Source organism: Macrosteles quadrilineatus, unplaced genomic scaffold (assembly GCF_028750875.1).
Source record: "Macrosteles quadrilineatus isolate MER2022 unplaced genomic scaffold, UCM_ALF_1.0 Scaffold_4__1_contigs__length_99947679, whole genome shotgun sequence".
In the NCBI taxonomy this organism is placed as follows: domain Eukaryota; kingdom Metazoa; phylum Arthropoda; class Insecta; order Hemiptera; family Cicadellidae; genus Macrosteles; species Macrosteles quadrilineatus.
Window position 1 is genome coordinate 13,924,430 of NW_026542597.1, and position 27,864 is coordinate 13,952,293.

At 30.7% G+C, this 27,864-nt stretch overlaps 1 protein-coding gene across 1 annotated transcript in view; it reads right to left on the minus strand.

Moving 5' to 3' along the window:
- The window catches only part of LOC128992100 (uncharacterized), a 241,320-nt gene that overhangs the window by 24,198 nt on the left and 189,258 nt on the right, over window positions 1-27,864 (minus strand). The window contains exons 3-4 of the mRNA XM_054415509.1: window positions 2,910-2,936; window positions 125-222 (exon numbers count right to left, since the gene is read on the minus strand). Of these exons, the coding sequence (XP_054271484.1) occupies window positions 125-176 (52 nt within the window). The 5' untranslated portion in view covers window positions 177-222; window positions 2,910-2,936. The remainder of the gene's footprint in view (window positions 1-124; window positions 223-2,909; window positions 2,937-27,864) is intronic.

Consider the following 27,864-nt stretch of genomic DNA (forward strand, 5'->3'; position numbering starts at 1 on the left):
TCATTCTATGGGGGATGTGGGTTATATTACAGTTGAAGATCGGTTTATTTGTGGGACGTGGGTTATATTACAGTTGATGATCGGTTTATTTGTAGTAAATAAAAGATGTATTCATAGGTTTTACCTGAGACAGCAAATAACAGAAGTAGTATCCGAAAGAGATTAACAGATGTCATAGTGCGGACATCCCGCTACTCTGTTGCGTCACCCTCACATGGCAATCTGAAACAAAATTACGAGTTATTACCTAAAGGATAAAAAAACGTTTGAATATGAATAGAATTAGACATTACACTATGTTAAGGTTGTAGCCAGTTTAAAAATTAAAAATAACATTGTTTCAACGCAGTAATATTGTGAATTGTTGAAAATCATTTCGGTCACCAATCCATTCGACTTAAGCCATTCGGCACTTAAAAACTAAACTATTTTTATTACAAAGATACAAGTGTGTTGGTATTTTTTTAATCCAATGAAGGCTAAACATGTATTACTAACAAATCAATAAAATACTGTTTATTGACTCCTGCAGTATTATAGATGATAACAATCCATTTAAATTTTATCTTCCAAATTTAAATACGAAAATATAAACTCATTTTATTGCTTACAAATCTCTATACAAAAATTCAGTAGATTAATATATTTCGAGTAGCATTTAATAAAAAAAACACCTACCACCCCTGCATCATACATGGTTTGTAAATTAAATTCTTTTCTTGTCCTGTAAGTAAGGGGGCTTGACAAATGAGCCATTCTCCTACAGGAAGTGTCCTCAGGAAGGAAATGTAGTGAGTGGCTTAGCTCGGGGGTGGATGACAGAAGGGACCCCCTCCTTGTGAAAAGAGTCACCTTTTATATATCCAACGCTGAAAAACGTCGATTTCCCTCTTTCATAATAAAAAGGATATAAATTTTCAAGCAGTTGAGCAGTTATCCCAATGGCACTAATTAAGCTTCTGAAATGTGGATTGAACGCATTAATTAACCTATTTTACTGATCGATTCGTGTTTATCTTATAAACTCAGTATTAAATATGGCGGTTACGTGTAATTATGTATGGTAAAATCTGAAAAATATATAAGTTTAAAATATATTTAACGTGATTAAAAAAAGTACACAAAATTTTAAGTTATATAATTGATTATCAAAACGTATCAATGAACTTAATTAGTTAAACGAATATTATAATCAAAATCAAAGTATCAAGGCTACTCACGGTATGTTTGTGTATGGCTTTAGAAAAAAAACCAATATTATACGAAAAAAGCGAAGTACATAGAAATCATCTCACTTAAAAATCTAGGGTTAAATCTTATATGCAGTTTTGAGATAATATTTAAATAATAATTACCGTATATAATTCTATTATAAAAAATGTGAATGAATAAAATACATCATAATAATAACTACTAAAATAATGAATACGTATATGAAATATCAAAATTAAATATAACGATTTACTTAATATAACTTAATAAATGTGATCATACCTGAAGCCATCCCTGAAAGAACATAGGCAATAGATTTAAATGAAATGGATTATAATGGATCTAAAATGATAACAGTAAGATTGAAAAAGGTAATAATTAAATAAACAAGACTTTGTTTTTAAAATACTCGTTTTCAACTTTTTATCACCAGACAATTACTTAGCTTATTTGTTAAAACAATAATCAAAATATTAAGAACACACATAGCGATAATCAATTGGAATAAATCCTGTGATATATATAACTGAGGGTGGTAAAAAATTTAACTTGGATTTTAAAACGCTAAAATTCAATAAATATATTTATTATGTGTTATTATTTTCAATGGGCCCCCCTTAAATGGATGCGATATTTTTTTAATGCTACTACCAAAAAGAATTAAGTCGGATTTGATTCAAATTTAAGAATTAGAGTTTGGTATGGAAAGGATTTGGTTAATCCCAGGCACATTCACTTTTAGTGGGGTTTTCTTTTAAATAAAGCTCTTTCAATAATGGCAGAAGGATATATTGGCGGAACGCCTAAGGTTCTAGGTATTAATGCATTAATACTTAGAAAACAGAATGCTTAGTTAAAATTTGTTGAATTTAATATAAATTATTTTTAATTAAAGCTCTTATGATTGTAACCAATTTTTGACTCATTGTAAACTTCACATGCACATTTATAATTCTTGATTTTATTTCAAATGAAAATTTGTAAAAAAAAGTGTTATCATTGTTCAATACCGAATTATCTTTATCATGGATTTGGGGAATTATCTCATCTTAATCATTTTCACCTAGGACAGTGTAATAAAACAAGTTGTGTTGACATTAACGAATTGAAGTTTTAGTCGTCCTATTAGTTTAGTCCTATTATATATAGAAAACAACCAAATTGTTTTACTTTTATCGCAGAAATTATCTTTTAAATCTTGGACCTGGTAACAATACAGAAAAACCAATAAATATCAAAACTATAGTCAAGGATGAAAAAGTATTTTCTTCTTAAAGATTTAGCTAGCAAATCGATCAAAAGAAACACAGAAAAGGGTTCAAATATTCAAGTGCCAGATGGAAAGTGTCCTTCCACATAAGGGTTCCTTGAGTGCTTTGCCTTCTTCAAGCAGACCCTCTTTACACAACTCCAGGAGTCAGGAATCTTAAGGATGCGTCGAGATTGTTGTGATGGTATTATATAAACTAAAACATATTTTCATATTTTGCAAGTCTAATCTTTTTACTGAAAATTAGTTTTCAGTAAATTTAGCCTATATTTCCAACCATTAAAAAATTGTCATGAAAGTATGAATGTCTATGAAATTACCTTTATTTTATAAAAATATTAAATTAAATATGCGATACTATTTTTACTAAAAAACTAAACCGATTTTGTAAGGTTGTTTACAATTAAACCAATAAATGTAGACTTACGTTATTTATTTTCAGGATCTTGAGGTCCTGAAACAAAAATAAAAGTTAAGTTAAAAGCTATACAGTATGAAGATAATTGGTCTACTTCACTTTTACAAATACAGTCAAATTCAGTTAATCAGATAACAATGTTTAATCGCCCGGAATGTATCTCCTTAAGATCAAATCAAGCTTAAGTGTGTTGCTGTTGTGTTAATAATAATAATAATAATAATAATAATAATAATAATAATAATTCTTTATTGCTTTCAGACAATATTTACATTGTATAGCAAAGGTCAAGATTGAATACAATACATACGACAATATATATGATGTAATATATAGACTAAGGTGAAACTTGGGTGATTTATTAATAAAATCTATATTAAACTAAATTAAAAAATACTAGAAACCACATTAATGAAAAGTATAAACGTTAAATTGAATAGTATATTAAAATTCAATCGTCAATACGAGAAATTATCTACAGAATTTCCTTTTGGATTGAAAACAGTCATTCCCGACCTTTACCCAAATAATGGGCTATAGTAGAACGTGGCACGTCCCTTCTTTACTAGGGCTGGTTGTTATCTAATGATGTCATGTTCAATATTTAGAGGTTAGGGTTTGTATAACGCATATTTATGAAAACCTTTGCATTTCATTAAAGGTATTTTATACTTAGGTAATATGCTTTTCCGTGTTTATTTACAGAGTGGAAGTGCCATTCCTTACGTGTAACTTGAACTTCTTCCAACAATTCCATAAGTGAGGAATCCATAAGTATAAGATTTAAAACAGTTGCCACAAATATTCCACACTAAACCCATAAAAAAAGAAAAATAATAAAACTCAACTTAGCCTACTGGTTGACTATGATTGAATGTTGTGTGACTGGTCCTATATTTTTATGACAGTTGCTATTCAATTTACAACCACGGGAATTAAGGCATTATTATTTATACTATCATCATTAATGAAATATTTGTTTTATTATTGACCTAACGTCCGTTTTTAAGTATATAAACTAAAATCCTACAAAAAGGGTGAACACATCTAGTATTAAGCAGTAAAATATAACAAACTGGCTAAAACATAACGTAGCCTTTAATGTCGGATACGAAAAAAGTAACGAAATCAGCAATGTAGTCTTACGGCACTAACGAATGCGGCTACTAATTAAAATAACGAACGCAAATAACAACCGGAGGAGGAAAATGTGTTGATGGTCAGATAACAACCACCAGAACCAATCAGGCAACCACAACCCTACAACCCTTAGTGCTTAGTACTACAATAACGATCATATGGGATAGTAACATACGTTACCCCTTGGAACCAATTGTTTGATGATATAGCATCAATTACTGCATCGTACAATGATAATGATCTGAGATAAAAATATACGGATGGTAAAAAATCATCTAAATTGCTATCAAAGTACACCATAATTGTCAATTTATTGAAAATTGTCAATTTATTGAAAAATAGTTTGAATTAACTCTTGACAATTTCAACTGATAGCAGGCAACTGGGTATGAGGGGGTTTACCTCATTGTTCTAGCTTACTTGGTGTATGACGCAATTAAATTATCGTAGAAATAATGGGTATTGAGGATTTAGGTAATATTGGACGGTAAAATATTAGCTTGGGATGAATTTTGTACTTTCCTGAAAGTATTTTAAAAATTAGTTCGATGTATTCCATTTTTTCCTTTACTCTACATTAGAGTCTATTTTATGGTGTTCAAATTTTTAAGTAGGATAAATAGGTGAAATAATAAATGGTAAAATATTAGATAAAAAATTAAGTGTAACTAGTTTCAAGTTGGAATTCAGCCTACACGAACACCAATGCCAATGTTTTAGGCCACACTATACAGGGTGTCCCGGAACTCTCTACCAATATTTTAGGGCATTGCTCCTGGGTAAGAAACATACATAAATATCTATATATTAATTTGAAACTGTTTTTCTTTGTCACAGCTATTTTGAGAGAACCGCTGGGCGTAGAAACTCGGTAGAGGTGTCTAAAGAAAGGTCTTGGTCTGTAGATGAGCCATCAAAAGAGAAACATGGTGAATTCCCTTGGGGCTCTGCCCCAGTGGCCTTTGAATTCCCATCCCATGTTATTCTTATGGAGGAAAACGGGGTTTTTGTCACAGCTAATTTGAGAGAACGGCCGGGCGTAGAAACTTGGTAGGGGTCTCTAAAGAAAGGTCTTGGTCTGTAGATGAGCCATCAAAAGAGGAACGAGGTAAATTCCCTTGGGGCTCTGCCCCAGAAGCCTTTAAAGTTGCCTCTTCAGATTTGTTTACATTACGACCATATGCATAATTCTACACTACTTTTTAATGAAACAGCTGTTAATATTTAAATTGTGATTTATTGAATTTGTCAAAATGAAGTCCAGTATTTGCAATGGGTTTTTCTTATTTTAAAATGGATTTTCTTCTGCATCGTGTCATGTTTTGCAATATAATGTTCTATTACCAAATCAGTGGAAAATCCTAATATCACAGTAACTCTTAAAATGATTTCTTTTGGAGTTAACTTATATCTATTGTATGGGTTGGTTTCTGCCTTTTTTACCACTTCTTGGAGATTGTACGTAGGTGATATTCGTTGGCATATTGCATCTGTTGACGAAACTTGGGTTGGTGTAATTATTAGAATGGAAAAGAGCGAGAAATCCTGGACAATTTGATATAGGCTAAAAATAAAACTGAATTAACACTGTTCTACATTTCTTGAACAATCATTGAAATAACCGATTTGAAAACAATGGAAACATAGACAAATTCAAAGAACACAACGAAGTGGAAGAAATAGAAATAATGTTTATTTTCATTTATAATCGTTATCAACCTAAAATGCGGCCATGAGAGGGAAGAATTTGTAGAAATCACTAAAAAAACAAGATCAGCTTTTTGAAAAAAGATAAGATATTTATACAAGATTTTATTTATATATAACTGTTGCGTAGATTGTGAGTATTTCCATAATCTTTGAGTCGCCTGTAATGCTTCGCAATTGCTCGAATTCGAGCAACAGGTACACTAGTCACATTTAAATTGTCCAGAAGTCCTTAGGGACTCACACAGCCGCCATTTTGTTTTTTCAGTTATTAATTTTTTTCTAAAGAATGGTAAAACATACGAAATGGAAACTTTGCACAAACATGTATGACAACTAGACAAAGCTAGAAAAAAAAGATATGGCGATTTTTCAAATTCATAAAACGAAATGGCGGCCATTTAAAATGTTATAAAATCAACGGTTTTTGAGCTATTTAAGGAACAAAATTTTTAATGGCCGCCATTTTGTTTAATGAATTTAAAAAATCGTCATAATTTTGTTGTAGCTTTGTCTAGTTGTCATAAATGTTTGTGCAAAGTTTCCATTTCGTATGTTTTACCATTCTTTAGAAAAAAATTAATAACTGAAAAAAACAAAGGGGCGGCTGTGTGAGTAACTAAGGACTTCCGGACAATTTAAATGTGATATTTAGGTATGTTTCTTACCCAGGAGCAATGCCCAAAAATATTAGTAGAGAGTTCCGGACACCCTGTATAAAAAAAGTATTTATTATAATTATCTACACATTTGAAAAAGGGTACAGAACCATGTTATAGTAGAAACCAAGAAAATCCTTTTATTTTATAAAATAAATTCAATCGATTTTTTTCTGCGTTGACACCACAGCCAATGAATTATTGAACCAAAGTTAAAGTTGCTGTTACAGGGGTGGTTATATATCAAAACTCAAGTTCCACACCATTGGCTGCTGAGAGGTTGTCCATGGCTACACAAGATACATGAACGCAATGCTTTATAAAATGCATCCGATTTCCACTTATCTTTACTGCAGTACAAAACAAAGTTTTTTGATTCATGCCATTCAGTAAGTAATATTCATTGTGGTAAGTATTAAGAGAATGACTATACGGTATTCAATTTCAAATTTAATTAGACAGTTTAACTGTACAATTTCATTTTTATAAAACTGGATATTATAGAGTATGAATATTTAGTTTTTAAACTTCAACTACATTATGCAATGTAGTGTAGTATTAATTATGCATTAACATACATTTCTTAAATCTTTGTATGACTATTTTCTTTGGCAGAACTTGCTCCAAGGTTTTTTCTAACTAATTTTTAACATCAAATAACCCCTTGATTTGTCTGTATTTATCATATTTTTCACTTCATAGGTTTTTGTTTTATTTTCTGCTGTGGCCAACACATACTGAACATTCGAATTTTACTGTTTATCATATCAAAATAATTCAAGTAGTCTTAGATATCGGAAATGAATCAAATAACAAGTTTTAATATTACCAATAGCATAACAATACACTGTTAAACATATTAAAAGGTTTAAATTTGTACAATGGCCGTAGTCCAGTCGTATAAATATCAATATACGTGTTCAGATCAGGGATCTCAGTTTCAACCTTGGTGCAGCAACAGAGTTGTTTAAATGCATGACGTTCCTCAGCAGGTTGACCGTGTCTTTGTGGCTTATGTAACATTCTCAAACTAGTTCTCCTTTAATCAATATAAAACTTATAAAACTTACCTTTATAAACAAAAAAGAATATGCCAGAATGTCATTTGATATGAGTTTTAGTTGTAAGTGTAATATTTGAGTATTAGTTTTGCTAAGCTATAAATAGCATGTCTTAGTCCCGTGGCGTTAAATTTAAAAGTTCACTAAATGATTTGTACTTTAAGCTCTGATTGTCTTCAATCTGCCATTTCGTGTTCCCTCGCCATTAAACAATTTTTTATCACTCTGTGTTTGAAAATAGCCCATTTCCCTATAGCTGAGATCTTCGAAAATCGTAAATTTCCATACACAAACAAATTTTGATCAGCTGACTTTTCCTGACTAACATTACTCTACACAAACAATACTTTGCCTAACATCAAAATTTTTATCATATGGTAGTTTTGATTAACGTAAGTATTTTTCTTAGTCAAGTTAAGGCCCAAAAGGTATTGAGCAAAGAGGGAATATTTGGAATTTGGGATATTACAGTAAACAACAGATGTATGAAGCAGTCAAATTGAAACGAAGGGACAAAAATTACGAAGTAGAAAAACGAACTAAAAGAAAACCAAATTAAAAGTACATATCATCGTTTCGTACAACAGACGATAACAAAAGCAACGGTTGAAATTCGAGTTTAAAATTTGATTTGTATTTACTTTGCACAAGATTCAAAATTTTATTGTGAATTATGTGCTCCAAATGTGAGTTTGAAAACCAAGTGACGATGAATTTTGTCTTTTAAAATAGATACTAGTAAAGATGTTAATTTTACATCGCTTACATAAGAAGAAATCTATTATCGTATTCTAGTATCAATGTAAATTTATTCACACTCCTGCAACGTGACACATGTCAAAGAAAAAAAATCTTTTTAAAAAAGGTGGCATTACGAAAAAATACCATTCCAAAGTATTGTTTTAAAGAAAGTTTATATTTCCTGTACAGTTTACAAATCTCCTGGTTCTCTTAGTTTTGTACTTTTTTGAGGGTTTTAGTCTCACGCACCTTGGTCAATAACCTCCCCCTGTGATCGGTCAAGGCCTTAACCTTCAAAATTCAATTGGGATTACTCCCCCACCCCTGAACCTTGCGTCCCCAACAGACCAATAAAGAGTGAGTTCATTTTGGTCCTTACTTCCTTTACGTGTTATTTCGAGGATATTCATTTAAATGTCTATGTCATGTAACAAATTTCGATAGAGCGAGGCTTCATTATTAGCAAATATTATTATTATTTTATTTACTAAGAAAATGAGTTTATGGGATGGTTACCTTAAAAACACTGGCTAAGCATCTAGGTTGCCTTAGATGAGTTTATGGAATATACAAATTGTGATTACTGGATTGTAATTAATTTGTATTGTAGATCCTCAAAAGGAATAAATAATGTAGAAAATATGGGATGGTTACTTAAGGTAAAATTTAAAATTATTAGTGTATAACTCACAAATTCACAATCTGTATAAATAAACAGTAGTGTTGGAAGACTGTAGGGTATTTAAGCAATGTGTTGAATATAGCATTTTTCCTCTCACAGCAAGAAGAGAGTATATCAGCTTCAATTGTAGTAACTGATCTATAACTTACTAAATTAAGGATATTTCTGCCTGATACCCCTGAAAATAATTTATAATATTCTATGATATAAATACTAACTGTAATTAAAACAAATAGTTTGGCGAGCATTTCTAGGAATGGTTGGAATTTAATTATCTCGAAATCAACGAAATTCCAAAAGAAATACGTTGTTTTCCCTAATGAAAAATATGTTCTTTAACTATATTATGAAAGGGTGTATTATGAAAGGCAAACCAATTTCCGTAAACTATGTATGAAGGAAATTTAAAAATAAGTGTAAACTATAAAAGGTAAATATAAATGTAATCTGAGCCACGTTTTTTATTCATAATAAGTGAGTTTTATAACACTTGTATGAATATTCCTTTATACCTCTGAGCTTATAAAAAAGAGTATCAACAAAAAAATATTTTATTACAAGCTGTTGTCAAACTGTATGTCAGAGTTGTTAAAAAATTGAAGAACCTTTATCAAACTGTTGAATGAAGTATGGTTTTAAAAAATTTCAAACCCATTTCGATAAAAATATTTTTTTAACAATTTAGAGCAATATACAAACAGATAAAACACTGCAGTTAAAACTATAATTAAAAATAAGCCACCAACAGCTTCTTTAAGTTATTCAACTTATGAATCCTTTAAACATATATGTGATCAATAACCACTTTTTGACTTGCTTTGTCTTGTAACCTATCACAACAAGTTTTTCAAAATTAATTTTTATAGACTGACAGCTTCTTAACTTATTTGTATTATTGTGTATAAAGATAACTCTTTATTTTCAAAACTACATTCGTGTCCAAAAGATACTTTTTCCCTTCCCCTACATCCTTACCGACCTTTACTTTCCTTAACTTCTACGTAGAATTGAATTATCTGTTGCTTCTGATCTTTGGAGCATCATAAGTTCTTCAAATATCCCCTCTTGTCTTCGGCCTCAACCAATATTACTTTCTTGGTAAAATACTAGTCTATCAGTGTAAGTTTCAACCATGTTCTATAATAAGCTTGAATATTGGTTCCTTTCTTGGAAAGAATGCAATCATACTATTATTGTGTATTATATTATAATACACATATTACACATATTATGTCCTAAAACTAGGATGTTTCGAACCATTAAGAGGACGTTGTTGGAATTATTTCAAATCACTGTGAGCGCAAAATGTACTCATTTTAGAGTATATGATAATTCAATTTCATTTTTTTCGAATTATTTGTCGTAATTTGTTTTCATAATATTAATTCTCTGTAATTGTTTTCTAGTATTAATTAATAATTGGTACGAATTACTCACGCATTACGTACGTTAAATTTAATATCGAAAAACACTAATTTATAGAAAACTATTATATTTCTTATGAATACAGAAATATTCTACATTTCAAAACATCGTGTTGGGTACGTTGTGACATATTTATTTTTAAGTAGGTATCTGTTATGCAAATAACATTGCTTAAACCAGTGGGAAAGAAACCAGCATCGCAAAGCACATAGTTTTTTCATCATAACTGTCATTCGCTGAAAAATTAATTTTATATAATTTAGTTTGTAATTTGTATTTCCATTCATTTTTATAATGAAAATTTTATATTAATGTTCTTAGTTCAAGGTAAAATTAACAATACACCTGTGGTACATTCCGTCCAGATGGGTTTCACAGCTGTGTTCAGTCAGCTGTTCTGCCCTTTCTCCTTTGTGACAACTAGTCCATCTCAATATATCCGTTGGGCGACAACTTTAATAGACCCTCAGCTTTTCAGCCGATGAATTTGTTATAAAATTAAAATACATAATTGTTCAATCAGTTATGTAAGAGCTAATCGATAAATTTTGTGTATGGTGTAGCAAAAAGGAGAATAGCGTACTAAATTGATTGTAAATGTTACTATTTCATTAATTTACTGTAATTGGAATAAGTTTCCATACTAAAAGATCCAAGTAGGAAAATCTTATAAGAAATTATTTATCGTGTTAATTTAGAGTAGCCTTATGTTTTAAAAAGTACAGTTGTATTTTATAAACCACTAATCTAAGTTCATATTACTATTATTAGTCACAAAAACACTTTTACAAATGTGTTGTGTTTAATTTGTTATTTATACAGTTAAACCTATCTTCAGTTCGAAAAGACAATAGCTTAGTTACTGTATTTTGAAGTTTAGAAAGAATTATTATTGAATTCAATCTACAACTTTAATTAGCACTCTCTTTAACTATTTTATTATCAGAGAATTATGCAACTATTGCCCTGTTAGCACACTTACGTTGGTAAAAACCTATTTTATTATGATTTATAAGCTGAAAGTCTTTAGTAAACTGCACAAGAGTGGTGAGGCAGATCAACTAAACACAAGTTCTAAGCCTTTGTTACAAGTCTACTGCCTTATCTGGCGTCGCTATGTTGGTATTAACTTCATTGCAGGATACTCTACCCTTATAATCCCTGACTTAATGTAGTTAATCCACCTTCATAAAACGTTTTCGAGACCACAGTAGAGTCAATTGAGAAGAAACTATACAAATCCCACAGTACCAAAGATAAATGTATTCCCTTTAGCGCCGATTTTGGAATCCCACTGCTGATGATGAGCCTTTTTTAACATTCCATAGCGTGATCTGAATAGTGCCTACAGAAACAAATACACCTCCATAGTGTCTAAAATATAGACAAGTAAAAATAGTTCTCAATTCTTCAAGCTAAATGGCATCGAATCGTACAGCACACAGAATACCTTTAGTACTTATTGTAAAAAAACATGTGGCAATTTTTAAAAATCTATAAAAATACTTTTACGTACTTTTTAAAATATTGAATAATTGTTATAAGTAATACTTAAAAATAGTATAAATTTCTTCTCCGAACCAGTGTCTGGTTGTGGACGATACTCACCACACAATTACGCTATCTGAAACTACTTCTTATAACATTATCCCGATAAACTAAATAGTATAGAGAATAACCTTTCCATTTCAAAATTCTAACAGTTAACATAACTTTTATATTATTTTTAAAATAACAAATGAGAATAAAAACTGTATTGTATACGTGGGTAATAATGTAAACGATTTATGTGTTGGTGCAATTGCTATCAACTGGTCACGAATGTGGATATGTATATGCATGCACTGTGGATGCGATACTCCCTGATGTGGATTAATGTCCACACTAGTGAGTACTGCGACCATCCGCAGTAGTGTCCTGATAATTAGACCAATTCGTTAATACCAAGGCAAAATGTGATTCGGATTCCACTATAAACTGTAGGTCCCTTAGTTGCCACTATTTTGGCTTTTAATTAACAGCTGTGTCTAAGGAATATGTCAGCCTTAGTCACTAACAAGCCTACAAGATCACGCCACTCATCCTACACTCATTTTCTTTCATACTTGGCTTAAAATACCTACAAAATACCTACTTTGTATGGTCGCCATTTCAATTAAAAGTATTTACGTTAACGTTTCTTGTAAAGATGAGAATTATTTATTTTTATAAATTATATTTTATTTCAAATTTTAATGTAAAGGATTTTTATGTTTAAAATGGTTTACCCCTGAAGTCGGTGCGAGCTAAATATATACCGTCTGACACGGCCATTCTGAAACGTAATATTGTTCTTGCGTGTAAAACGGAACATTGCATGTCCTCTGGGTTCATGGCTTTCCGCTTCAGTCTAGACCGACATAGGCTTAGCAGACAGCCATTAGAAATACTGGGTGTTTTTTCACAAGCTTGCATCTTTATTCATGTAAAAACCGCAATAGATAGAAATATGCAGTTTGCGGGAATCATCTATTGACGTAGGGGCCCAATTTTTTTTTTATTCAACGTTACATTCACATTCCCCCCCTTTCTCCCCTTGCCCACAACTTAACTTTTTTAAATAGCAAAGTACCCCTTGTGACATATCAAATGAAAGAGCATAAAAGAAGAAAATGTTTGGTGAAATTTATTTTATATTTGATATGTCACAAGGGGTACCTTGCTATAAAAAATAAAAGTTATGGGTAGGGGAAAAGGTGGGGGGGATTATCTCACAAATTCATGAGCCGATTTTTAATTTCTTTTCACCAAACATTTTCTTTTTTCATGCTCTTTCATTTGATATGTCACAAGGGGTAGCTTGCTTTTAAAAAAAATTAAGTTGACGGCAGGGGGGAAAGGGGGGGTATGTGAATGTAACGTTGAATTTAAAAAAAATGGGCCCCTACGTCAATAGATGATTCCCGCTAACTGCATATTTCTATCTATTGCGGTTTTTACATAAATAAAGATGCAAGTTTTTCAAAAAACACCCTGTATTATTAACCTTTTAAATATAAATAAATTGTCTGCTAGTGGAAAATATATATTCCTCAATTAACAGTAGAATACAAAACCGGGTCGTTGCTGCACTATAAGCCTTAACCTTATTCGTCTTTTGCTTGTCTTATAAACATAAGACCTTTTTTCAAGTGATGTATTTATGATTTTTTATTGTGTATTGTGTGTGTTTTGGGACACGATTTGTATTGGGAACAAACAAAACAATAAATACTTAATGTTTAGGCGTATAAAAACACTTTAATTTAATTATTTTATCTTGTAGATAAATTTATTCAATACTTCATTCAAATATTTTTTTAAGGTTTATTCAACAAAACAAACTATTAAATCAAACGAAACCCAAAACCAGCTTAATAAACAGCTCGTCGATGTCTCAGCTATGTAAATCAAGTCGATGTTTTCTAAAGGGAATTGGAGACTACAAAGATTAGATCGGTTTATTACATTAATTCTTTGTTGGTGGCGGATCTTGTTTCTATTGTTGAATAAGAGATTACTTCTTGGTGTTAAGTTTCTTTAGGTTTTATGTTTGTTCAACAATGAACAGTAATTATAAAATGAACACGAAAACTGGGTTTGTTATATAAGCTTCTTTCATACAAAATGTTTATTTATTTTAAAAAAAATCTATAAAAGTAGCGTGGTTAGAATATTTTTTATGAGAGATAACAAGAGGAAGGAAATGTAATGCTGTATATAATGATTTTACAAACATATACAACTAAACAAGGGAAGTTGTTCTAAAATTTATGTCTGACAAAATGTAGAGCGGAAATTTATTATTACATAAAACGTGTAGTTCAACTGCCTTTATTTTACTAAATTGTATACTTTGTACTCGAATTGCAATATATTAATTGTTTAGATGGAATGTAACATTACTTTCTACAGTTTTCATGCAATATAATAATATTTATATACAATATTTAGATATTAACAAGTTCAGTTTTTACGTAAAAAATGTGCACCATACCTTACAAATCAGTTATCCAAATATCTTTCCCGTAAAGCCGGGTTTTCCTAGGCGCGGAGTCGGCGAGCGGAGAGAGGAACGCGGAGAGCGGACTCCACTTGTCTTAGGCAATTTAATGTTACTGTTTTCCTAGAAGCGGAGCGGAATGCCATGTTAATTCCAATTCTGCTCTCCGCTTCCGCGCCTAGGAAAACCCAGCTTAAGAATTAATAAGGTGTCGTCTGTTTGAATTTCAAAATCAAGTCTAAGAAATTTGAGAGATTATAACAGTTTCTAAGACAAAAACCATGATATATACTACCCCTTCAACACCAAATAAATACATATAGATACATTCGTTGATCAGTTCTATCGTTCTGTCTTGCTATATTTTAACAAAACTCAACCTACATGATCATTAATGCTTTAAAACTCACTCACGTAAATAATAAAATGCAGTAAAACGTTTAAATATATTTAATAATCAGTCTAACCCTTTGAACTATTACAGCACAAACATTATGTAAGCGGCAATTCTTATTTAGAGGCGTAAAGAAGATGTAAGGTGTAATTTGCTGACCTGAGTAGAGGGTGTTAAGATTTATAAGATGGGGTTCTCCCCTTGGTTAAGGCACTGAAGCTGACTGTACCTCTGAGGTAAACTCAGGTCAGAAAGTTTGTTGGGGTTGAAAAGTTGTGCGTGAATACTTAATCCCCTTTGAGACATGTTTTGGCACATGTATTTTCTCTTTTTTACCAAATTAGAATAGTTAAACTGGTTATAAAACGCTCGTAATATGTTAAGAACTAAAAAAAACTATCTCACCTATGAACATTTTGTTGTTTTTTAACACCGAATATTGAGCAAAATATTGTGGCATTAAAAATTTTTAGGTTTAAACTATGTCGAGGCTATGGCTTAACATTTGGACGACATAACATCAACTTTCTAATCAAACATTTAGAATTTACTTCAGATTTTTTTTATCCAAAAACTGTTTGAGGACGGTAGGAAAAATCGTGATCCAACTAAATTCAAAAATATTTTCATGAACTCGAATCAAATTTACCTGTAAATTATGGCTGTATGTCAATAACCATATACATAGACGATATAATCTGTAAAATAGGTTTTTGGATATAGGCACTCCTAAAGTCTCGAAGACATTTTGTTTATTGTAAAACAGCTCCTACTTCTTTATTAAATAAAAAATATCATCTAATGTTTTAGAAGACATAATTCAACATGAGTATCATCGATATTTAGTATGAAGTTAATTACTGATTGGTAACTGGGTAGAGTTCTTAGTGATTAAAAGCAACTGTAACCTGAGCTGCCAGGTATATTTGATTAGATAACTTTGATTACTTACTACTTTACTTTAGTCTGAAATACTAGCTACAAATTTGAATGGACTTGGTATAGCTGTAATATATTGCACAAATATTAGTCGTGTATTCCAACAAACTGTCGTCAGATTTGAATAAAGGAATTGATAGAATTTAGGTAGTTGGTTAAATCAGGTTTTAAAGTTTATTGCACAGATAATTCATCTGGAATTAAATGTTACTTCAAATTATTTTTATCCGTTCATGTTGTCTATAAATTTATAACATTTTAAATGACGTTTGTTAATTTGTCGAATGTGTTATTTATGAAAACTTTTTGGAAATTGTAACAAATAGAAGCCTATTAATACACCTGCCTAGTAATAACTGTATTAAACAAACTTGTCTGTGGTGATTACATATGTGTTCAATACAAGGATTAAGTTCAATATGCACTAACAGATTAGTTTGCATTACGTATTAGTATTTTGTCCACATTTATAAAAAAAAATATTTTCATTGAATGAAAAATTTTAAAAATTATTAAAATTTAAAAAAATATTAAATTGGCGAGGGAGTTTTCTAAAAAACCTCATCTTTCGTGTCACAAGGCTTTGCTTGATTTGTAAGAACTTATCAGACACATTGATTACAACTATAAAAATTATAAATTTCCTGGACAATTATGAAAGATCAAATACCCCAATTTCTATACAAGCTATTCCAATTCTCTCTATTTTTTAGGTAATTAGATAACCAACTGTTAACGAATTAAATGTTGCAATATTTCCCATAGCAACCCACTTTAACGTATAAAGGCTGTATCTAAGAATTTGTTGGAATTTAAAAATAAAATGGAAAAGAACTTACATTTCTAGTAGAGAATGAATTGGTATTCCTCACCTGAAAAGAACAATGAATGAATTAAAATTTAAAGATACTGTAAATCAAAACTTTTAGCTGCAACAAAATTCATTGGGTCTGGTTTATACATCTAAAATATAATTTTCATTTAAAAGTGTTGATAAAATACTCACATTATTAAAATAAATATTTTACTCAACCAAATTGTATTACTCCGTTCACAAAATCAGGGCAGTTTGAAGGAAAGCGATTTCCTCCCCACATCACCTTAACAAACTTTGGAACCGCCAACAGCTGATCAGCTGATTCATACGTTTAGCAAAAAAAATAGTGGCAGGGAAACCCAGGAAACCTTCCTCCTAAACCACATATATTTTGTGAATGGATTGTGTCCATTCACATTAATGCAATGGCACTTCTGAAACTTTAGCATTAAACTTGTACAAGTGTTGCAGTAATTCAAAGTTACAAGTTCGTAACTCACGTCTGTATGAGAGACTAGTGACACATCTCAGAAAGTTTGAGTCATGATGATACTAATGGGAATATGACATAATGGTTACAGATTTCACTTTGGAAATCATTGAGAAGCTCTAATATTTTTCTCAGGGTTTTCTTACTTATCCTTCGTTTAAAAAAATAATAGTTTGGGAAAAATTTTCAGTACATTTGTTAATTTAGTGCGCACTGTATTTTTATGAAATAAAACCAAAATACTTTCTGTAGAGGAGTTTTTTTATTTGTAAGAATATAATAAAGAATTATTTATAAGTCATTACAAGGTGTTAGCCTGTCCTACGCACGGGAATTCAGTAGTCAGTTAAAACCGTGTACAATTCAGATCAGCTAGTTTACACTAATAAAGGCAAAGTTTCTTGCAGTTTTAATGTGAAAAATCATCTTGTTAACAAATGTCGTGTGACCAAATACGTTTTTATTCCATCATAGGATATGCATTTTAAATCCGATAATTTTACAATAAAACAGCAATTCTGCAATTTTTACGACGTGAAAAGCGTTGAAAAGCGTGAGATTTGCAGCCGATTCGCACAGACGCACACTGATTATAAGTACGGTAGGGGTACACTCCCATATCCGTTAGCATAAACAACCGAATGAGTAATTTTGATTAGGTATTCGATTGTTTATTTCAATATATCGTTTGGTTAGGTTAACCTTACCTTACTAACCAAACGATATATCGATCAATATTTTCATTCGGTTGTTTGTGCCAACGGATATGGAAGTGTACCCATAAGTAGCCTACGGTAGAGAGAGTTAATAGTCAATTGAGAAGTGTATAGACCTAGTCAACGATACCACCTTCCATGGCATACCTGCCTCTTCCATAATTATTATCACCAAAATACAACTACTAGCCTATACACAATTTCCAGTAGGTCTGAATAGAAACGACCTAAAATAAAACTATAGTATCCAATAAAATTCACAGTACACATAATTTAACTTTGGTGTCCTAACATCAAAACTAATCGTCACACCTATCCTTTATATCAATTTCACTGCATTAATTGCTAAATAAATAAGTGTAAACAAAAAAAAGTAAAAACAATAACAGTTTGTTTTGAAACAGCTGTTTGGTTCAAATAACATTCATTTGAAAAAAAAAGAACTGGTCACATGTAGTAGGAATATAAAAATTAAACACGCTAGTAAAGCTAATGACGTAATTGTCAATGTTTATTATCCATACCGTTATCAGTTCTATCCTTGATAATTACCCACCCTCATTGAGTAAACGTACATCGTAATTTCCCATATTAGTTAATTTAAACAATATATTCATAGTTGAAATAAAAGTGATATTTTCACGTTTGGGGGCGCTGATATAGGCGCCCCTAAACGTAACCACGACTGAACACGATTTCATAAAAGGATGGTTTGTCTAATTGCAGTATCCTAGGTCAATGTTGACGTTGTGTTCAATCTATGTCATCCATCTGTATATCTTTGTATAAAGCCCGGCTGAGGTTGTGGTGGTAATTTAAAATCGGGATTCCTGATTATTCTTGATCTTCCTTTTATGACATCAATATTTCCGGGCATAATCCAAACGAAGTTAAAGCAGACAAACATTAATTGTAAACAAAAAGCTACCATTAAGAATTAAGACATGTAAACATTGCTATTTTTCTAATCTTTCCTTGAAAAGTGGAGCAGTAAAATAATTTGCATTTATCCTTTTTTATTAAGGCTCGTGTACAGAGCCTCGATTTGTACTGTGGTTTAATTAATTTTGGTTAAAACTGTGGTTTAAACTGTGGTCTAATTATCTCTACTAATCTTACTTATTTCCTATAATCAATGACAAAATAAGAGTAAATAAAATAAAATCATAGTTCCATAGTTTATATTTAACCAGCTGTTAGTTAAAACAAATTATATTGCTCTAAAACAAATCGAAGATTACAAAGATTGCTTTAAAAAATAATTTGAACATCCTAGTATTTTACATCCTCTTACAGAAGAATTGAACGTATCAATGATTAGCATTACACATAGTATAAATAAGTCAACCCAAAGTATGTCTTTACATTTTTATCCAAATGCTGAATTTGTGACACAGAAGCTGAATGTTTACAGCTGTTATGTTAAACAAATTATTTTATGCCAAAAGCTAGTTTAGAATCTTAGCGTCGGCTGCTAGACTTTTTAAAAATTAAAACTTAATTTCTAAAAAACTGGGACCCTAAACTAAAATTATGGCTTCGACATTCCCTAGTTCTCAAAATTATCTTTCTTTCAACACAAAAATCATGAAATTCCGTCGAGTGGTTGATTCAGAATCGTGAAAGAAAAAAAAACACTGTTTCGTTTTAATATTATAGAAGATAATTTTTTTTAATCGACCAATAATTTTCACAATACTTATATAAATAAAAGTGCTTATTTTATCGTCACATCGTCATCAAATTTCACCTTTTTCTAAATAAATAAACCATTTACGATTTCATTAAAGATTACAAACATTTCCGAGTCATAGTAAAAAAATAAACTAACACTTTACTTTAAATTATACAATCTAGATAATTTTCGAACACTTTAAATTTGTAGAATATAAATTTGCATGAACCCAGTTTGAGTAAAGCATATTTAACTGGATGGCTTTGATATGTTTAATAAGTTTAATGCAGTGATTGACCGTGTAATAAATCCCCAGACTGGTTGTGGTGAATAGGCACTAGTTTGATATTTTAATCAAATTGTAACTGTATCAACTTGGATATTGTTGAGTTGATTACACAATTTTGACCAATGCACTTGTTGTATCGTATTAAAAACCATGTATATAATAAGTTAAAAATACATTTATTTAAAATCAAAAACTCATAAAGCCTAAAGAAGCTTCAAGTATATTAATTTAACTAAATTAAATAATTAATTGTAAATAATATAGTTAATTAAAATATGTATTAATTTAATTGAATTATTAGTAAAGGAATTGGGTACGTATAGTTTTAAGGGTATAGTCTATAGCTTACGAAAATTATTTCCTTAGTTTGGTTAGCTAACAACATTTTAATTGTGTGAATCGTTCTCACATTCCCTTTAGATTAGTACAGCTACAACCAAAATCACTAAACGATAAATAACCTGGTATATTTTGGTGCTATAAAATACGTTTTATTGATAGCTTACTTTGTAGAAGGAATACGAAAATATGCTATAAACATATATTTTGATCAAGAAAGCTTCTTCGGAATATTCTATGGTCCCTACGGAAAACATTGATTTCCTGACATCCGGAGCAAACATTGGATTTACGACTCTTTTTATTTTTAGTACGTTTACTTTAAGTCTAAGAAGAATTGCTGTTATAATACTCCAATCACACAATCCGAATCCTAAAATAGTAGGAGGTACATTTTCCATCCTGTTATTACTTTTTGTGGAAAACTGACTTAGGTATGTAGGTGAGTTGAAAGGTTGAAAGGTTGAGTCAACAGAATACACAGAGTACATCTATAATTTGTCAATTACATGCAAAAGCCTTCAAAATAATTTTTTTTATCAAATTGCAAAAAATATTAATTTTAAATTAATTTGTAAAATAAAAAACTAAAATAAATCAGTAGGTCTTCTATAATATCAGCAGCTACTAAGCAGGAGATGTAATACACATTAATGGCTAAAATGTCAGATATTTCATAATTAAAGCCAATATAATAACCCTCTAATACCCATACAAACTGCATTCCATTATATCAAACGCATATAATCCGCAGTCATATTAGTATGCCGCTTCCAAACCCATATATGAAAGAAAGATGGGAATTGGATGAGATAAATTGTCAAGCTGTGTTATTGAATAAAGGGCTAGCTGTATTGTTATGGAACATGTGATTAAAAGCTAAATCATGTTCAAGGACAGCTGTTTCCAGTTCCAAACAGCTATATTGTAAAAAAAGATGTAACTAACAACTAACTAAAAAAATTGAAATTTTATGTAACCAATCAAATATACTAACGATTAATTACTAAACTAAATTACTCAGGGTATAAAAGGTCAGACTTAATTTATATTTTTAACCCGACTATTTACTCATCGTATGAAAACTAACCATTTTTCAAGGTCATCAAAAGGTTTCAATTAATCTAGGTTGTTCTGCAACAACTACTGGATGGATTTAAGTGTAAAAAATGTACAAAAAGTGTATTTTATATGTAAGTTTTTCTGGTCTAGTTAAAAGACTTCTCAAGATGTTAGTGGTATATGATTTTTTATGCGTACGGAAGCTAATTCAATGACTTGAATATTATATATCCATTAATTTTAAAACACACCGAATCGTATACATCTATTAAAGACTATGTAAATTTATAATGTATATACACAATCAATTGTTGATAGCAATTACCAATACATTTAAGAAAAAGGAAAAGAACTTAAAGATTTTTAGTATTAGGATAGGGTTTTAATGAGTATTCCTAAAAAAAATACAATGTATCCAAGAAGAGGTAGGTAAATGAAGGAATCGTATTAAACTATTAAATAGATCATTAAGGGACTAGATAGCTGATTTAGTTAATTTTTGTAATGAGGTGTTTAGTTCAGTCCTGCATGATGAGTTTTGAGAAAATATTACTACATGAATATGAACTGCACCTCACGTGCCTAAGGGAAGGGTTGTGGTTTGGCGGGAGTTGGGTAAAGTTTTGGCGGTAGTCGCCGTGGAGTGAATGTGCGCCACGAATCGTGAACACTTAAACTTGTAATCGTAAACTTCATGTCTTCCTAAAGGATTTATGACATTTTATTCGCCATGGCATCTCCCTAATACTAAATTTAATTCAAGCAACTTCCTATATGACTCCAACAAAACTAAAAAAAAATACTTTTAGATGAACAATTAATTGATAGTCTACAACTACAGTACTTACAAAAAAAGAATTATTAATTATTGAAGAAAAGTCTTATTCAACTTTAAACAACGTTTTTGAAACCTGTACAAAATAAAATTATTCGACAAATTGCTTTGCACAGCATAATGTTCCTATTTTAACTGTTGGGCTTAGCATCGTAAGATGTTTATAACGATTAGGTAGCCCTTTGTGTAAACTGTAAAAAACAGATACTAAACTAGAAAAATGATATTAATTATGCATACATTGTATATGACATCAAATTGTAAGAAAAAATACAATACAAATGATCATGTGTGTTGAATAGGCAGTTACACAAACATTAGAAACAATGAAATATTTATATGATTGAACTTATATTTTAAATTAAGATTCATTAAAACTGAACAATTTCGAATTCATGCACTATACATACTGTACCTAATGTCCCCCTGTTATTGTTCACCATATTAATCGGAAAACGGTTTGTAATATCGAGTGATGCTTGTTAAGTACAAATAAAATACAATATAAATAATGAGGTATAAAAATTAAGGTCGTCAGTGAGTTAAACCAATATGATTGGTTATTACTATAGATTACCAGATTTTTTTCGTTTTAGAAGTATATAGTGTATTTAGATACTTAAAATTTGACTCAAGGAATGGATATCGGTCTAAAGAGAAGTTGTAAAGTTGAAACTTCTCGCCAAGTTACTTAGTGTCAGCCTAAATTGTTTAAGTTGTGATCAGATCATAAGCTTTGCAGCTTTTGCTAAATGAACATTGTTTAAGCTATAAAATCAAATGGATTAATAGCTTATACTGCTTATCTAAAAGTATAAAAAAAACTGCTAAGTTCCCAAAATGGTGAAGACTTTATAAACAGGTTATTTTTTGGCAAAAAGTCCATTTTATTGATACAAAAGACATTTTCTTGATACAGTTTGCAATAGAAGTTCGCGAGTAATCGCTAATGTTTGCTCAAGAATTGTCGTGACACAGAATAAGGACCCATATTTTAACAATAAATTGATGGCCTTCGTCGTTTGCCTGTAAGCTGGTTTTGATAACCATTTCATCACATAAAATAAGCAAGTTTGAAAATCGCAAACCAAATAGTGGCTGTACAGGTATTATTTCTAATTTTGGAAATTTTAACGTGATATTTTAGTTTTTCTTTAATCCAGGAATGATACCTTATAAATTTCGGTAAAGAAAACAGGGATACCCTGTATAATATATTGACTGGCCAAACTGTTACCAAACGTCTTATAAAATTGAAAGCTAAGACTAATCCAAACAAGATGTTAAACTTTGACTTTTTAATTAAAATTGATGTTTTATAAAATGGATCGTTGAATACCAAGATAAGATCGTTTCACATCAATTCTTTGTTGGTGGTGGATCTCATTTCTTTTGTTGAATCAAGTCTTACTCTTTGGTGTTGATTGTCCCTTGTATTATATTTACGCACTGGCCCAGCTGTTTAATCAACAATGTTATACTTCTAGATCTCCTTTTGAGGTTAATAACCACTTAGTTTTGATACTAATTATACTTAACTAATGTTAAAGAAAACTATATATTGATGGACGGTTTGGTTTAAAAGTCTAAATTAAAAACTGTGCTGTATAATTATTTTTAAAAAAAAATTTCAACACATTAGGCATTTAATGCGAGAGTGAATTAATCTGTCATTGCATAAATCTAAACAAATGTTTACAACAATAATTGATGTATTGCGTTTAAAATATCTCACTACAAAATTTCGTTGCATTTTAATGAAGAGATATCAGCTTAATCTCAGTTTAATACAATTTAATGATTCATTATAACTAATTTAGAACATTAATACGTACAAAGCTATAACTTCAATAGCTAGGCCATTGCATTTAGCTTATATTGCGTTCGTACGTTTAATATTAATTCACCTGACTACTAGGCTGATTGATTCGTAGGCTTTACTAATAAATGAAACATTGATTGATGTACTACAGAGATATCGCTGGGACATGCAATAGCTATAATAATTTAATTCAATTTTATGAATCTCGATTTACATTTGGCCAACTAAAGAGAAGATTTTAATTGTACTATCTGTTATCATTTTTCTTATACTTTTTCAGTACAACAAATAAAGTTTAAATGTACAGGTTTTCAAAAACTAGTCAACGTCCGGTGCACATACGAGTAAAACTATTGTTGATTGGTTCAAATCCATCTATAACATAACAATAATCTCTTGACACTTATTACCTAGAGCATAAAGTTTACCCACCCTCTTAATTCCCTTCAAAAATAGTTCATTTAAATTTTAATATAATTTTCTTTATTGGCCTATATAGAATTGAAATATGACTAATGGTTAACGATTGCAATAATAAACTACAATGTATTCAATTGGAACTTTTGTTGTATACTTGCTAGCAATTTAACTGTTTGAGGATAATACTAGGCTAAACTCGTAATCTGAAAAATAAATCACTCGATTAATCTTAATATTTTAAGAAGTTTGTAGAAATATAAATTATTTTTATTTTGACCCTAATCACTAGAACTCTTGTTTACATGATTTCGCCGATTGCCCCTTGAAAGATTGTCATTCCTCCTTCCATCATATAATCAATATCAATTTTCCAACTCTCAATATAACGTTTTCTCAGCATTATAACGACGACAAATTTACCAACAGCATGAAAGTGTACTGCCCCTTTGAAATTGGAATAGAGTAAAAAATGAATACATAGAATAATATACTTTTACTGGAGTGAAAAATTAACAGGGCAACCATTTATATTCCAAAGAAATACATTACTACGTAACAAAATACATGAAAAATATTGTTTGGATAGAACGAAAACCTCAAAGGAACATGTGATCAGCTGATAAATCATCACCAGACTATACAGCCGTTAACAATGAACTTGCTGAATAAATCAGCTGGTTTATATTTGTTAAATATTTTGGCAATTTTATAAACCACCAAATTGTTTTCAGATTTTTCTATTAGTTTTTTACAGTGGTAATTTTTTTTCAAATGTTTATAGAATGAAATCGCAAAAAAACAAGTTTGTGCCTCGTGCATAATTCAGCATAGACCCTACAGTAAAATAAATAAATCCACTTTAAATTTAAACTCTTGAAATGTAAAATTCCAAAGATACCATTCAAATAATTTCTACATTTCTACCATGGCTAATCCATATTACACAATTCAACATATATTTGAAGCTCTAGGGGTCAGTGGCTCAAATATTTCATAATCAATTCAATATATTAACCGCCATAGCCATTTTAACTGCATTCTATCGTATCAAATACCGTTGTAGTCTGCATTTACATTCCGATATGTTCCGATATGTATTCTACATCATAGTTAAATAATCCTCGTAAATATTTCGTAAACAATACTGAGTGTTGTACAATTATCTGTTATTAGATATTGTTATAATGGATTTAAAATACAGGGTGTTTTTTAAAAAACTTGCATCTTTATTTATGTAAAAACCGCAATAGATAGAAATATGCAGTTTGCGGGAATCATCTATTGACGTAGAGGGCGCAATTGTTTTGAAAGTTACGTTACATTCACATTCCCCCCCTTTCCCCCCCTGCCCCCAACTTAATTTTTTTAAATAGCAAGGTACCCCTTGTGACATATCAAATGAAAGAGCATGAAAAAGGAAAATGTTTGATGAAAGAAAATTGAAAATCGGTTCATAAATATGCGAGATATTTCCCCCTCCCCCTCCCCGGAACTTAATTTTTTTTAATAGCAAGGTACCCCTTGTGACATATCAAATGAAAGAGCATGAAAAGAGAAAATGTTTGGTGAAATTTATTTTTCATTTGATATGTCACAAGGGCGGGTACCTTGCTATTAAAGAACAAGTTATGGGTAGGGGAAAAGGGGGGGGATTATCTCACAAATTCATGAGCCGATTTTAAATTTTTTTTCACAAAAAATTTTCTTTTTTCATGCTCTTTCATTTGATATGTTACAAGGGGTACCTTGCTATTAACAAAAATTAAGTTCCGGGGGGGAGGGGGGGAATATCTCACAAATTTATGAACCGATTTGCAATTTTTTTTCATCAAACATTTTCTTTTTTCATGCTCTTTTATTTGTTATGTCACAAGGGGTACCTTGCAATTTAAAAAAATTAAGTTGGGGCAGGGGGGAAAAGGGGGGGGGGATGTGAATGTAACGTTGAATTCAAAAAAATTGTGCCCCCTACGTCAATAGATGATTCCCGCCAACTGCATATTTCTATCTATTGCGGTTTTTACATAAATAAAGATGCAAGTTTTTAAAAAAACACCCTGTATATAAATCATTAAGTAAGTAAAAGCTGTAATGAAAATCGTACGCTTTATTGACTAATGAATAAAAAAACACTTTTTATTTCTGTTCTATGTTTATTTCTGTATTTGTAAATACTTGCAATTGCAAAAGGGGTTCTGTGTATATTTGTGTGTGTATATCAACTGTAAATAGTCGACAAACACCGTTCGATGTGATATTTTAAATACAATAATGCTGCTGAAGATGAGCTGTAAGTGAAACATGTACAGCATGAACTAAATTTGAAATCTTCAGGCAAAGGTAAAAAACTCTTACCTAGAGTAAAAATATCAAACGTGTCAAGACTGATTATAAAATACAAAAAAAATTGAAAAAAAATAACCGTGTAACAGGGGTTATACTAGGAGTACGCTCCGAAGTCGCGTATGAGAATGAACGAAGACAATTCCATGTAGGTGCCCCTTAACCCTGCCTCTTCGGCCCGCCGCAAGTTCGTGCGGCGACAGTGGCAGTGAGTGATGACCAGCGTTGCCAACACAATTTGCTCATTTTACCCGCAAAATCCGGTGGTAATCCCCGGAATTAGCCGGAATCAAGTCTTGATTACCCACCAAATCCCCTGAATTCAAATTTTAAGGATTTCGGCAAACTTTTTGGTAAAACCCTCGTTGTAACCACGTTGTTACGGTGCATTGAGAGAATTATTAATATTTATACCATTCTTTTTTATATTCAGCAAACCGTTCATCATTCATTTCAAGTTTTTTAAGGCTACCTTTTTTAACTGAAGTCAAATGAAATGTAATGAAATATCTATTTATGTAGGTAACTATTTATGCAAATATTTTTATCTTTCTGAAAGAGAGGTACCGGAACTCCGTTCCACTGCATTCCCCCCAAATCGAACACTGAATAACAGTAAGACTCTATCCCCTATATCAACCATAAAAGTTTAAAAAAAATCATAACATTTACAAGATTTTTTAAACCTTATGTGATGGCCCCTGGCCCTATCATAAATTGAAGAAATAATGTTAATTATAAAAGCTAGAGCAAGTAATGCAAGAGTACCCTAGGTCTATCGCGAATGGCAATTTGAGTACTGTGGTTAATTCGGAATCTATAATATTAAAACGAAACAGTGTTTTTTTATTTCACGATTCTGAATCAACCACTCGACGGATTTTCATGATTTTTGTGTTGAAAGAAAGATAATTTTGAGAACTAGGGAATGTCGAAGCCATAATTTTAGTTTAGGGTCCCAGTTTTTTAGAAATTAAGTTTTAATTTTTAAAAAGTCTAGCAGCCGACGCTAAGATTCTAAACTAGCTTTTGGCATAAAATAATTTGCTTAACATAACAGCTGTAAACATTCAGCTTTTGCGTCACAAATTCAGCATTTGGATAAAAATGTAAAGACCTACTTGGGTTTGACTTATTTATACTATGTGTAATGCTAATCATTGATACGTTCAATTCTTCTGTAAGAGGATGACAGATTAATTAAATATACGTAGTAAAATACTAGGATGTTCAAATTATTTTTTAAAGCAATCTTTGTAATCTTCGATTTGTTTTAGAGCAATATAATTTGTTTTAACTAACAGCTGGTTAAATAAAAACTATGGAACTATGAGGTTATTTTATTTTAGTCATTGATTATAGGAAATAAGTAAGATTAGTAGGCTAG